General features: G+C 40.9%; 1 protein-coding gene across 2 annotated transcripts in view; it reads left to right on the plus strand.

The window, feature by feature from the left end:
* The window catches only part of cped1 (cadherin-like and PC-esterase domain containing 1), a 77,329-nt gene that overhangs the window by 35,304 nt on the left and 26,574 nt on the right, over positions 1–15,451 (plus strand). For both annotated transcript variants that reach the window (XM_030046229.1, XM_030046230.1), the window contains exons 9-14: positions 942–1,106; positions 1,415–1,519; positions 2,595–2,749; positions 2,964–3,034; positions 3,441–3,627; positions 5,416–5,584. In XM_030046229.1, the coding sequence (XP_029902089.1) occupies positions 942–1,106; positions 1,415–1,519; positions 2,595–2,749; positions 2,964–3,034; positions 3,441–3,627; positions 5,416–5,584 (852 nt within the window). The remainder of the gene's footprint in view (positions 1–941; positions 1,107–1,414; positions 1,520–2,594; positions 2,750–2,963; positions 3,035–3,440; positions 3,628–5,415; positions 5,585–15,451) is intronic.

A 15,451-nucleotide genomic window follows, 5' to 3' on the forward strand; every position in this document is an offset into this window, starting at 1 on the left:
GGAACAATATTTCTGCCTGCATCTCTTATAAGATTTGTTTATTTATTATGGTGCCATGAAAAACAGGCAATGACCAGACTCTCCAGCCTCCTTCCTTCTATTCAGAGATTGTTCACAGGCTACAGGTGTTAGGAGAAAAGGAGGGAAGCTATACGCTTCCTGCCCCTATATATGGCTTAGGAAGTCTTTCTAGGTAATCGCTTCAAAATATAGATAAACACAGGTTGCTTTTTGTTGTTGGCTTTGTTTTTTGTTGGATGTTCATCTCTGTTCTTACTTTCTGTGCGCTTTTTTGTGTCAAGCTGATTAATAACACAGAAGCACCAGAAAAATAAATATAGACATCCACTGCCCTTCTACACTTGTAAAAGCACAATCCCGCACACTGCGGCACACCACCACCTCCCCCACAACTTCCACTGCATGAGTAACAGCTTAACTGCTTCTCAATAGGCCTATAGCTAACTGGAAAGATGCCACCAATGGGTAAGATACAGGAAAAAAAAACTCAGAGACAATGCACGTGTAATGTGTAAAACTTTGCTGATAAGGATATTTGTGGTATGACTGCAATATTTACAAAGTATAACTGGATGAAACATAAATTCCCATGCACGGAGACCACAGATGATTTTCCATGGGGGCCAGTGGAGGTATGGTTTCAGGATATAGTGCTACGGTAAGGGAAAAAAAGAAAAAAAGAAATTAGGTGCATCCTGGCTCATTCAGACTGTTCATGTATAAAATATTGTATTAATTTGTTATTTATAAAACCACAAAGTTGCACATTTTTAGCTTTGAATTTATGCAAATCAACTACAGGCCACAGTAGGTCATTTGAAGCTGCTGTGATCAGAGCTTATATATCCACTAGAGGTCAGGAGCTCCTTACTTTGAGTCCTTGATGGCATGTTTGACTTCCTCCCTCCTGTCTTGTATAGCTTGACACTGACCTGAGGTTTGCTGGTCTGAGGGATCCTGCCTTTGACGGACAGATCACCAAAGAGTTGATCCTGGAGGACACACTGCGTTTCCTGCTGCCGCCCCACAGCGGGCTGCCAGGGCTGACGATGACCTCACATGTACAGAGAGACAGGACAGAGAAGGTAGACTTGGAAAACCTTTTCTCTTCAAAATGTCACCTTCTGGAATTAAGAAAAGTGCACTTATTGTTGATCTTTATGCATTTTTTGATGTTTTGCAATCAACTGTAGAAGGAGTTTGAGACTCATGAAAGTTAAATAGCACATCAAAGGCCATGTGACCTTTTTAATAAAAATTGTAATCCCGTTTATTTCTCAGTGACAGTGCTGAATTTTTGCATGTAAAGCAGATACTCTGTATACTTGAAATATTCCTCTCTCACACACTGTCCCAAAATGTTCCTCAAAAGCTTTTATTTCTCTCTGTTCAGTACGGTGGCTGCAAAGGGACACATGGCCTCTGTTTGCCAGAGGATGAGCTGCTCTTGCTCCTCCAATTCCACAGACAGATGAAGACACCTGGAGCTTTTGAACTGGTAAAAACTCCCTCACATATTATTTCCCCACCAGTGGCAGTGAGAGGTAACTGAGAGGTCATTTTGAGGATTTCAAGACAGAAACCTTTTGAGGAGATTTCAAGACTTCTTCTTGACATGAAGGTGGTGAAGAGCTTCAGCTACCATTTATGAATCCAGTTTTTTTGTTTTTGTTCTTGTTTTTTGGATGGTGTGCACACAAGGATGTAGATTGCCTCAAGCGCTTTCTGTCAGAAAGAACATTGGCACCCCTCATCCCTAATCCTAACTCTAATCTTAACCCCTTTCCTGACAGAAAGTGCTTGAGGCAAACTTTGCCTCTAGCCAGTGAGCGCTCACTCACTGATGTTTACAATTTCATGTTTCAGTCTTAAGCTTTGATTTGTCATTTCCTGTGTGAAATAGATTTCCCACAAGTGACTATATCGCCCAGCAGGATATACTATAGCAAAACAGGGTGAATCTGTAGCATCCTCTGAATTAGATGAGATGCTCTTCTCTGGTGGAGAGCCACTTTGTGATTTAAGATGATACGATGCATGCATTTCATTAAATATCTTGCCCAGTGCAGCTTTAAAGATGACACCAGTGATTTGCATGTGTAGCATAGTATGCAATATGACTGTACTTTATGCTTCTGCTGATCTTTTTTCAAAGCAAGCAGTCTTATTTGATAACTCCTACCTTTTATCTAGCTGTTGTTTACCATTCAGTCCATTATGATATGAAAATGAACTTTCAGAGACTTCTTCACACGAGTATTCCATCAGTGTAATGAAGTCGTCCACATTGGTTTCCCAATCATCATTTCTGTGGTTTATGAACGGCGACGACTTTGTTAGCCACAGAAGCAGAACATTATAAGGTGGCTGTTTCAAAACCATTGAGGGATTTTGATTATATGTTGTTTATACCCTCACATGTTTTGCAAAATTGCTTTTTGCTATGTGAAATGTTGGCAAACTGCGGTAAATGGGCCAAACATTCAAAATCACTGGTACAGTTCTTCAGTGAAGTAGTGGTGGTTTTGGAATATGACTGCTGACAGAATCTGAGGGTGTACCGTCCTCTGTAGTTGTTCCCCAGTGCTTCTTTGGAAGACCAACCAGTCCAGCAGCTCCTCTCTCAGAGCGTCACCACAGCTAACAGCGCGGCAAGTGTTTTCCATCTACCAGCCCTGCTGCTCAGGCTCAGCTTGTACCATCAGCTGCAGAGGAACCACACCTTCAGGCAAGGACATACACATAAAGACACACATGAAAACAAACATGCATATTAAGGGGTCTGCAGGTCCTGAGAAACAAAAGGAGAAATTTGAGAATGAATGGTTTTGAGAAAAACACTACAAGGTTTGCGTGGTTTAAGTGCAGTAGTGCAAGCACAACACACAAGGGATGGCCTGGGGAACACATCTTAATGTGATCTTTTTCCATGTTTCCCACAGAACTGATGAGGCAGAAACACAGTCCAATCAGGAATCAGTCTTGGCTTCCCAGGATCTTCTCGAAGGCAGAGGTAAGATACTAGTTTCCTTAGCAGGGCTTATAATATCTACTTTCTAAATGGGTTTGACTGCCAAAGCATTCTTATTTTACAGTGAATTTTCTCACTGGCCTTGCTCAGTGAGAGAAAAAACGATGTAGATGTGAATGTCAGCTGGCTTGGCGTAGATCACTTCTGGTGAGCATAAGGAAATGCGGTTGGCTGGTTATGACTGCTCTCGTTTTACATCAGCACACCAGAGTTCCTCATCTAACATCGGTCTTTTTCATGGTTATGGTGGTTGCAGAGTCTGTGCCACCAATGGCTTTCCTCACACCCAGGCTGTGAGTTTATGTGGTCGTTACTGAAATGCTCTTTCATTTAGCTTGTGGTTGACATATCCCATCCTGGCTGTTTATGTGTGTTTGTCTGTATCCAGAGCGCTGTGTGGACCCCCACCTCAGACAGATATACACAGATCCTCCACTCACTCTCACACCCACCTTCAGTCCCTGGGTCAAAGAGTACCATGCTGAGGTGCCCTTTGATGTGGTGACGGTTCGAATCCGGCCAGAACCCGTCAGCTCGGCCTGCCTCATCCACCTGGATGAGCACAGAGGACCAAGGTGAGACCAGCACAATGCCCTCTCACACCAAACATAAACTGAATCCAGATTTAAGTGTGACATTATGGAAGTCATACATGCTCACTGAAAGTCTTGTTCTATCTCTAATCCAATGCCCTGTTTTATAGCGGCCAGATTCTGGAAGTAAATTTCCCATTTATTTCTCCCATAGACTTTTGGAAAAAATTAATATTTCAAGAATGTAATGGTATGAATGGTACCAATCCCCAATGAGGTGCATCATGACATTATTTAAATTTATTCTGAATAAAAAATATGTAAAAACGTTTAAGGCAAAGGGCAAAGTACAAGACAGTGTACATATTTTATATTAAGAGAGAAAACAGTAGTCATCCCTAACCCTCACCCCTGCAGACAATCCTCTCTTCATTCTTAAAAAACACAAAATATCTGACGCAAAATCATGCTTGCAATGACAAATGAAAAACTTCTCCATATAGACTGTCAGATATACCCAATGGCATTCCTATTACCATGGTAACAGCTCTCTGATTGGCAGAACTTATTTGAAGACTTGTGAGTTAGGTAGTGCCTCTGCATTCGACATTGAAAGACAAAGAGGAAATCAGGATAAATAATGGCTTCAGGAGGAGCAGATATTATCATATAACAGCGTCGTAGCTGAGGGTTGGATGATTATCACGTTCATTTTATTTCCAGAAACCAATGGCCAGCTGTATAGCCGTTAATGAGAACTCTACTGGAAGGAGAGGAAGTGATGTGTTTTATGATCCAACTTTGTATAAGTAGAAGAAGAAGAACTAGATAGTTAGCATGAGCAGTGATAGCCAACATGGCTGACAAAAAAAAGAGCACCAGATCACCTATCAATTATAACAGATCGATAGGTGATCTCCGGAAAGTGCCGTGCAAAACCACCACAGCATTGAGTTCTTAGCTGCAAGATAGAAACCAAATAAACAAAAATCACAACAATGAGTGCTTAGTACCAAAGATGGCAATAAAATAAAAAAATGAGGAACTTGTGGATCACCACATTAGTGTTTCTTTCACGCACCAGTAAAAATATCGAAGCAAACAACTTGTTTTCCCTTCATTAGATTCTGTCATCACCGAGCTTTGGGGGGATATGCAGTGTTCTCTCCAACATTTTTATTGATGCCCAAAAAGAAAAGATAGAAAAGCATTCCTTCTTGATTATTATAGTGATTATGTGAACAAATCTGATCAGTAGCCATCTTATTCAAGGACAGGTTGCAACCTATAGTTACCATATTGTTCAGATTAAAGTTATGCCCATATCATTTCCAGTTCTTATGCTTTAGCAGAGTTCAGTGGTGCCAACATTACAAATACAAAAGGCTTAGCACAGCTCCAGATTGTGTAGAATTGCTGTGGCACTTTACAGATGAAATCTAGAAACACAGTCCAGGAGCTTTATAGCCATACTGTATTTCAGCTTTTGTACTCTGGTTTTCTGTTAGTTTTAAAATTGAATAACTTGTAAGGCTCTGCTAGGTCCAGCTCTTAGCTACATCTCAGATCCTTTAGTCCTGTGTGAGCTCATCTGAATGCAATCTGATATTGTGAAGCCAGAAGCTCAATTTTACAGCCAAATGATCAAGCAAAATCAGTGTCAGCATAAATCACTATTTCAAACATAATTTTTAAATACATGCTTTCAGATAATTAATTTGATATTCTATGAAATTCTATCATTTCTCCTTCTTTCTCTTGCTCGTCACTCCTGCCTCTTTTTTGTGACACTGCCTGCTGTCTCTGAGAAACTTTGCTGTCTTTTCCCAGGACGGCAAACTACCCCGTCGGCCTGGGCAACAGCAGGATCAGCATCCTGGTGGCAGATGAAACTGTGCCAGAGCCTGTTGTCATGACAATATACACCCTGCACATGTACCGCGAGAGCCGGCCCAGCCTTCCCATGTTTGGAGATCATGTGATGTGCGGCTTCGTGCAGGTATGAGGGGAGCAGTTCAGTTTTCCACACACATTCACACAGACACAGATATACCTACATATCCATCCATCCATCTATCCATTATCTTGCCACTTAGCCAGGTGATGATCACAGTGGCAGCAGGGCAAGCAGAGCAGGTCTGTCTTTTCTACCACAGCCCTACACAATGTCAAGATTAATGCAGGCACTAATCCCAGACCATGGTCACCTCTACAGTGCCTTTTAATCTCACAAATGAACAACTCCATTTCTTGAAACAGCTGCACACCCCTTAGCTTTATGGGAATGCCCACCCTATTGTGGGAGAGAACTATTGTCTCAGATTTGGAGATGCCTCATCTTAAACCTATCAAAAGCACATCACAGATCCAAGCCAGATGAAGGGAGAAGAACAGTATCATCTTCAAACAAAATGAGACTGTTCGCTACTCTTGAAGAAACCTCTTGAGGACGCCCCTCTTGAAGAAACTTAATTTAATACCAAGAATGCTTCCATGTCCCGTCATGTTTCTACGGCAGTTAAGACATCATCCATTCTTTTTGACCAGGATAAAGTCAGTATTTCCCCCCTCTATCTCAGGCTTGACCATCAGCTTGAGTCTCTTTGCAGCACTTTGGCTTTCCCACGGAGGCCGAGCAGCGTGATCTTTCCAAACACACTCTGTGGCCCCTTTTTTAAAGATGGTGACCACCATCTCTGTCTGCCAGTCCAAAGATGCCCTCCTGAAATCCACACGGTTTTGAATAAACATGTCAACCAATGACACCCTTGCAATATTCCTTAAAGCATTTCAGGACACTGTCTCAGCCATTTTCATATCATGACACACTTAAACACACCCACAGTGCGCACACACACACACACACACATGCACACACTTCTAAATATACACATTGCCATGCATGCACACATACTCATCATGGCAGGTAGAGATACTAGTATTAGCACATGAATTAAAAAGTCATTTATGGGACAATGACATGAAATAGAAGGCAGTTTCAAGACTTCAGTATTAACTGTATGGATCAAAAAATCAAGTCAGTCTTGTACCTCTGAAAAAAATGAAAAGGAATCATTGTGGTGCTTTATGTTCTTTCGTTTCTGGTACAATTTGTTTAACATAAAGATCATAAAGCCCTATTTCAGTCATGAGGTTCAACTAAGACAGTCTGCTGCCTTTAGTGAAGGATGGTTTCAATTAGTTGCACAAAGGAGGCATTTTTTATTGAGAGATGCTGGTCTGGCAACAAACATTGAGTTTCTTTGCATGTAAACAAAATTACCTAACGTCAGCCTGTTGAAAATAGCATGTTTCCACATCTTAACAGCGTTTGTCATGTTTGCAATTCAACAAAAGCCCTCTGCGGACTCCGTGTTATGTCTGGCATGTCAGTTAAGAGCTATATAACGAAAAGGATTTGAAAAGCAGCTCATTACCATAATATAATATTACAGAGTCTAACAAGCTGTTCTACAGCCTCCAAAGTGCGAGAGTTTGCTCATCTAAACAAGGTGTGGCTATACATTCCCATTCTTAACATACAAATACATAAGCAGCTTCTCTGATTTCTGTTTTTACTGCAACAATAAAAAGGCACTGGTATGGATTAGTTTAGGGCTCTACTAGTGTTTTTCCTGGCTTAGAGAGAGGCTTAGGCTTAGCTTTGTAAAACTAGTTTTATTCATATTTTCATGGTTTACAGGACTAGAATAGACACATAAGATTTTCAGTATTAATCCATCTGCATTTGTTCTTTACAGAATGCTTATAAGTGGCTGGGATCTCTTGTAGTGATTTCATAGAAATGATTGCCATTACCTACCCATTTTCAATTATTCCCTATGCTTTGAAAGAATTAACCAGATTTTTTTTATTGTCATTATTATGATTAGTACGTTTTAGGCTTTATCATATTATTCTCTGTGATACATCAGACATGTACAATTGATTGGCTGAGTGGCTTGACTATGTTAAATGAGCTGCTGCAATTCTTATATGAAAACTACATAAAATTAATGAATGAAAAAGTAAAAAATCAAATTAGTTGTTTTCAGAAAACCTTGTGCTGTTTGAAAATTAAATTAATAGATTTCCTGAGTTTAATGAAATGCCACAACTAAGTCGTTAGTTAATGTGCTCCTCAACAATGGAATACAGCGGTGTGCAGACATTTAGTCAGAGGATGTTTTGCCAGCACAGGTTGGACTGTGAAGAAGTGGACACTGGCATGGTGAGTGGGTGGCAAGGGTCTGGTGTTGTGGTGCCATGCCTTGGTAGAGGATATATTTGAACAATCACACCTCAGTTACAGTTTGGCTGAGCAGATGCTAATGGAGGGCATGAGCTCTTTCCACCATGCCTGCCTGTCCTCAGTTGCATTATTGGATTAAGGAGTGTGATGGGCTGGAGTTTCTGCCAATGTATCATACAGCTGAGGAAAGAAGACCTGGGATAAGAGCAGCTCTTGTGCTAACCAGTCTGTTATGGAAGAGAGGATCCAAATGTAATATTTTTAGGGCCATAAAATAGATATGAAATAAGTAAATTTCAAGGTAAACTCATAAACATACATACCATCGTCAGAATAAATGTATTATAATGTCCGTAAAATGTGCTCCAACTCAACATGGGATATAGTCACAGTTAGGCCAGGGCCTCTGAAAGTGATGTAAAAATTCTGGTGTCTGCAGATTTCCGCAAGGAAATCTGCTCTGTACACAAATAATGAATCAAAACTCTTCAACCACAGTTAGTGATCTCTCTTTCCAGACAAAGCTGCTTGTGTTGTCCTTTTTGGTGACTCTTAAATCATGGCAAACTGCTGTGTGCAGTTTAAATAAGTCACCTTGCTCGGCAAGTCCCAGAAGCTTGATGATGTAAATGATACCAAGGGGACACAAGAGCTGAAAGATCTAATCCTGTCGGGTCTAGCTTTGCCGGATGTAGCACTTGCTCACTGCTGCGTAAGACAGGCTGCTGATGATTAAAAAAGAAGCAGGTTGTGTATGTTTTCTCCAGAACCGCCATATTTCAGTAGGCAAGATTCTTGGTTTGTTCTTGCCAACCAGTATAGAAGTATGAAGGTGCACCATTATTGACTTGTTATGTTTTACTAGCCAACGTTACTCAACTTTGGCTATGTAAACTGTTCACTTTGAGCACTGCAGACATCCTTGTTATCTCCCATTGCTTGTGTCAATTGTGACTCAGGTGCCAGTGGGGTTGCATGGGGACGATTAAAGAATAACTGGTTTTTGGTGGCGGGTGATGTCGCCATCCAAAAAGAGCAACAGGTGGTGACATCACCTGCTACTTTTCACCATTAGTGGTCAGGCTTCACACAGATTTAGATATGGGGTTTAGTTACCCTTTAAATTTACTTGTGAGTGTGCCCTGCTGTTTAATGATTCAGGGTCATATGATTTATCAGCAGTTACCTCAACACACTGGGTATGTGCTGGCCTGCCTTCTCCTTTTCTGCACAGTCCCATCACATCACATTGCATCACATCACATCACACATGTGGTCATGGTTTGGCGGAAAGGAGGGACACCACTGAAGAAAACCCATCGGATGGTCTACAAATTATTCTCAAAGCTTATTGCCAAACATGGTCTCATGGTGTTCTTTGTTGTAAACCAGAAGGGGTGTGTTTTGGAGGGAGAGGCCCTAAATCTGTAGTGTGGTGATATGTCCTGAGGCATGATGTTTTTCATTTTTCAATGGTTTGCATGTGCTTTGGTGTGTGTGATTGTGTGTCTGTGTTTAATGGCAGCTGTGTAGTGTCTGTATGAGCAATGACTGCCACCCACTGGGCATCAAATAAGATTCCTACCGTCCCATGGCCAAAACTGAATGTGAAGTATTTCTTGGCAGGGGGTTAATAATCAATATCAATTAGTCAGTGAATAATTTCTGGCTTTCAAAATGCACCGTCTAGACTCTGTTTGGAGCAAAGGATCATTGCATACTCAATGCCAGACAGGCAAACAAAATCCTCTCAATCATCTACAGCTACTAGCTAACATTGTACACACACATATATCAGCTTAAATAGGCCCAGTCTGGGGTTATACATATTGTTTATAATATGGGGAAAGCCAAGGAAATGTAATGCTGCAGATACGTATTTAAAAATGGCTGCCGTGGAGAAATGTGCGCTTTACATGACGCCCTGTCAGCGCCAAAAACAATTTTGCAGAAAAGATGGCACAAATCAATTCTGCCAGATTCTCCTCAAAATCATCAAGAACTTGTCATATGTTTACACAAGAACAACCACCCTCGAATTATGTCTTCTTCAGATTGCAACCTCTTTGAATAGCGTCTCGTTCTTCGTTGATAGTTGCTACTTACCAGCAATTGTTGCTCAGTATGCCTAAGTGAAACATGGGACAGTGCAGCAGATGTTTGCATTGTGTTAAATTTTTTCACCTGTACATTTTGACGCCCCTTGCATTGTCCACTGCATTTGCACATTATGTAGAGTATATAACAGTCCAAAACACATAACAAAGCCAAAAAGACTATTATTATTATTATAGAGTGCAGCATGATGATACATTACGTCTGTGTAAATGTGTAAGGAGTTCGGGATAGTGTTGCATTTCTTACTAATTACCAATACAGGTTGATAAAGATTTCAGATTACTTAATGTCCCATTAAATGAGATCTGTCTGTTTAATTCGCAGAGATTCATACTGCTTCTCTTTTCTCATCTTTTCTTGCCTGGCTGTTTCATAGAGGATGATATTGCTGAATCATGGGAGGCTCAAAGGACTTAGTGAAGAGTATATGTGTCTTAAGAACTGGCTCTCATTCATATGACTGGCTTTTGTCTCTACAGACATTGTTTGAATAACTCCTCATCTAATCAGCAGAGCTCTGTCAAGTGTCTGGTTGATGGATAGAGTGACAGATGTAGTAAACAAGGGTGAGTCCGCTGGAACACGGCCAGACAGCGGTTATTATGTTATCATACCGATGTGAACGGAAGAAACAGATGTTGTGGATGATGATGGAGGAATGAGAATTTGTTTCTGGCTTTCTTTACTTCCCCTACTTTCGTCTTTTGGGAGACACAACCGGGATGGAGGCCCAGAGGTTTCAAAGACTAATCCCTCTCCTGTACTCCGTCTCTGTTTTCTGAAATCCTCCATGTCACTCTCTGTGATTGAGTCCCTGTCCAAATCCCTATGGAGAGATACAAAGTGAAAAGGTAGTCAGATTAATGAACACAGGACTACTTCCTCAGCTGGTGGAGATCCCCACAGAGATGTGGGGAGGGTTCCTCTCCATCTGTATGTCCTTAGTGAAACACAAGGGGGGACTGATACAAGATCACAGAGGAAAAGGTTTGTCTTTTTCCACTGTAGCTTCCCTGTCTTTCAGGTGGTTTGTTCCATAGGTCTTGAATACCACATGCACCGATTTGAATTTGCCCAACAAATGTGCAGACATAGAAAAGATGTTGATATTACAGTTTGCATCCACCTTCAGAACCAATGTACATCCTGTATAGCACCAAAATGACAGCTGAGATGACATCCATAGCTGCAAGCGGCATCATTCTGTGAACTCAGGACTTTAAATTAATTCTGATAACAGCTCAAACAGTTCCCAAGCCTTATATATGAGTTTTTACCATAATATATGCCATAATATATTGTGAAAATGGTGAACTCAGCCACCCCTGGCACATGGCCATCTACCAATTGCTTGCCGGGGGGCAAGAAGTGTTATCTCCATATGTAAATGTTGAGTCAGAGGGAACATTAGAAGAGAGAGCACACACACGAGAGAAAGATTTATGTGAATCAAGCACTAAGAGTGTGTGTGTGTGTGTGTGTGTGTGCGCGCGTGTGTGTGTGACAAAGAAAGAGAAGAGAGAGACAGAGACAGGGAGACGGCTGATTTTATGTACTTCAAAGTAGCAAAAATAGAATGGATTAAATCAGTCTAGGATTTGATGTAATCAGTTTTTAGTTAATCTACGGTTAATGACAAGATCTGAGTTTTGCAATAATCTAAAATGCATCGCACCATTTAAATTGAAACCCAGATGAACAAATCCTCATTAGGAGCATAACCTGTGATTTATTTCATGAATGAATTATATGTGATTCAGCAAAGCCCTTTTTCATTATTGCTGTTGAAACTCTTACGACAATCGTACAATCTTGCCGTTAATTTGTGAATTTGAAAAACATCCCCATCCTCCATTTGAAATATCCAGTGGCAGAGAATTATAGAGTAACCAGAAGCTGACGCACTGTAGCAACTTTTCTATCACTGGCATGTTTGATGACTGGTCCAGCTTTTCAGTTCAGCAAAAGAGTTCTTGTTAATCTATGGTGCCTTGAAAATTATGAATTTTCATACATTCCAATAAGGTTGAGGCTGCTGGTTATTTCCTTGTGAGCAGTTCTTTCATTTTGCTTCAGCAATCTCGCATGTAATGCCTTTTGGATGATCAAAACTAGGTGTAATATTTAGTGCATAGGTATAATAGATAATTTAATCCAAGTAAAATGTAGTCGATGCAACCTGGCCATAGAGAATCATCCAGGACCTCAGCACAGGTAAACATGATGCACTTTTACCTGTTTTGAAGTTGAGTTCTACTGGGATGTCCTGGTGGCTCAGCTAGCTGAGCTATGTGTGGGTGTGAGTCTGGCTTAAGATTTTTTGATTAACTCTTGTTTTTCTCTACAGAGAAACTAACCAGCAAAGTAAAAATGCAAAGAAAGTAGTCTTTAAAACACTAGTCTTCCTGTGTTCTCCAGGCATGATAGATTCAATCAAGCCAAGGAATCAAGAAAGAGCAGGCAGAGAACACATGACAGGTGATGCCCATGTGCTGTGACAGAAACATAACCAAAATCAATAACTTGTCTTGCACAACAAATTGCATAATTGTATAAGTTCTGAAACATTTCACATTGTTTTTGTAAATTCTCTGCTTTGGGCTGGAAGTTTTCTGTTTGGAAGTAAGATGATCGAGCTCCTAAACACTGCTGCTTCCAATCTAACACACGCGTGTGCACGCACACACACATTGGCAGAGGCGGAGGAGTGGGTATAATTTGAGCAGCATTCCGGGTGGTCTTTGGGGAACAGCAATTGAAGAAGCTTAATTCTTTCCTTCTGTACAGTCACTTCAGTTTGGTGTTCATGCTTTTGTGGTGGTATCAAACATGCACGTGTACATGCAGAATGCTTTAGACACAATCAGTTTCACACTCGACACATTAGCGAGCCATGCTGTGAAGTTGCTGGATCTGAGAGAGGAGTGAAGCAGTAGCAGACAGAAACTGATCAACCGAGAACTGATTGTCTCCTCTTGTGACTCTCCCCCACCAGCTTTTCTTTCAGAACAGAGGAACATAACGTCAGCTGTAAACCATTCTTTCCGATCCCTTACAGCGTAGCCTGCTGAGAAAAAAGACTCAGTGGGGATTAAATATCACATAAATCATGAGCTTAGACTTACTCATATGCTCATAGTGGTTGTGAAAAATTTTGCATAAAACTAGACTGAATGGAGACTGATGTTGAGAATTCCAATAAGAGCAAAAAATGACTACTTCAAAAAGTGTAATACAGCTGTGTGAATCCAAGCGATTCATGGCACTATGGTCCAGATATTTATGTTATTATTTGTTAATGGCATTGCAAATTACCTACCATAGTTTATTGTTTTTGTTCAAACACAGACATAAAAAAGAGAAAAATATTTAGACAGTAAAACAAAAGGCAAGTGACAGGTATGGTTTACAAAACTGATTGAATCTGTCCTTTTGGCTCATTGGGCTTTTGATCGAAAATACAAATCGAATGACTATGTGACATAAATAACTGATAACATTTCAGTGGCCTGGTACTTGAGTATAAAAGTTTCTGTATCCCTGTCCATCCATCCACACTCCACTATGGCCACTATGTCATCTAATCTCTCCCTCAACCAGCTTTTCATCCCTCACCTCTTCTCTTCTTCTATGTTCTATCTTTAGGGGTCAATTAGAAAGATAAATAGATCAAGAGAATTGGTGTTCACTCATCCTGTGTTAGGGGTGAGGGAGGCCGGTGACTGGGGGCCCTGTAGAACAGGGAATCCATTGATGCAATGTGGGGCCAGTCTTTTGAAGTGCTGATATGTGAAGCTATAATGGCTGCTGTGTTGAGATCTGCACACTGTCTACCGCTGTCTGGCTGGGATGGTAGCAGAACTACCAGGTGCACCACCGGCTTAACGGACCATACCAGTGATTTTGCATGTTTAGCGTAATATCTACAAAATGTACTTCATGAGCTTTTCTTGAAGCAAGGGCATCATATGGGTATTTTAAAATGCCCATATGATTTTTTCCTCGCTTTTATCCAGCCATTGGTGTCCTGTCATTCCACTACGATATGAAAATGAACTTTCAGAGATGTCAAACATTCAAGGGGTTTTAATTATATGTTGTGAAATCTTTTGTACCTGCACAAGATTTGCAAAATGGTTTGCTGCAATGTAAATTGTAGTAAATGGGCCAAACATTCTAAATCACTGGCATGCTCCTTATACCATTAAAAAAAAAAAAAAAAAGGTATTGATGATGAACCTCATATTCCTGGATCCATTCGATTGCATGATGTATTTTTGTTATTCCTGTGTGTGATTTGCAAAAAGTAAACATGATGTGTAATCAAGTTAAACATCATCAAGTAAATATCAGGTTTGGTGTCTGTCCTTCAAAAGCTTCAGTAACATCAATAGACCAGAATGCCACTAGTTGGCCTGCTAGCTTTTATATATTTACATGCTGATATGCCCACCTTAGATTGAGAGCAGCAACTTCACGTCCATTCTCATGTCCGAGTGTTCTTGTAAGGCATTCTGGGAAATGTAGGAGATCAATATTTGAAGTTGACAGTCATGCTTGAGAGAACGTGGCAGTTGCAGAAGCAACAGGTTAAATGAACTTTTTCCTGTAATAGATGGTGTGCTCGGCCTTGCCTCTTTTGTAAGTGAATCAGATGAATGGTGAGAATGGCTGTTCCAAAAAGTACTAGCAATATTACATGTTGTTTAAAAAATATATAAATACATATAAAAAAGCACTTTTATTCCCATTTCCCTCCGCACAGATGCACTTACATAATACCAACAGATATGTTAGTATTATGTCCTGTCTTGACAGAGAGCCATTCTGTTATAAAGTTCAATCAGTGTTGGGAAACATGCTAGATTCCTTTATTTCTCAATCCTGCTCCTCACCGGGGGACCTGATAGCAGAAAGCACAAGATTTCCATACGTTGTCGGTCAAAGCTTAGCGGGACTCTGGCCTTTTGAAGTGTCTGCAGCTGTGAATTCCTTCGAGGGCCGTTGAAAAGCTGCCCTGTGCTGTTTTAGCTGTTGGCCCACTGCCCCTGGAGACACAGAAGCAGGCTCTGTTAATTCCCCCCTCCTGCACACACACACACACACACACACACACACACACACATAACTCCATCCAGACCAGGAGTGTGGTGTCTCTCCACCCTCACAAAACAATAGCTGTCTTCATGTTTTCTCTGGTGTTATCATACAGGAGTTAGGGACGGTGAGGGGAAAGAGTGGTGGTGGTGGTGGTGGTGGGGGGGGGGGGATTACTCATTATATCAGTCTTGTTAGCGTTTCTTGGACCAATAAAAATGATTGCTGCACTCACCCGTGTTTGATCTAGGGGGGTCATGCCTGCTGAAGGGGATTGGGTCGGTATCCTTTTTTTTTTTTTTTTTTTTTTTTTTGGCATGGCCAGACTCCATCTGAAGTAGTGGGAGTTTTCCTGGTAGGCCTGTTGACCTGGCCGGCAGTCAGCCAAGCAGCACCAGT

This window comes from Myripristis murdjan, chromosome 23 (assembly GCF_902150065.1).
Source record: "Myripristis murdjan chromosome 23, fMyrMur1.1, whole genome shotgun sequence".
Taxonomy (NCBI): domain Eukaryota; kingdom Metazoa; phylum Chordata; class Actinopteri; order Holocentriformes; family Holocentridae; genus Myripristis; species Myripristis murdjan.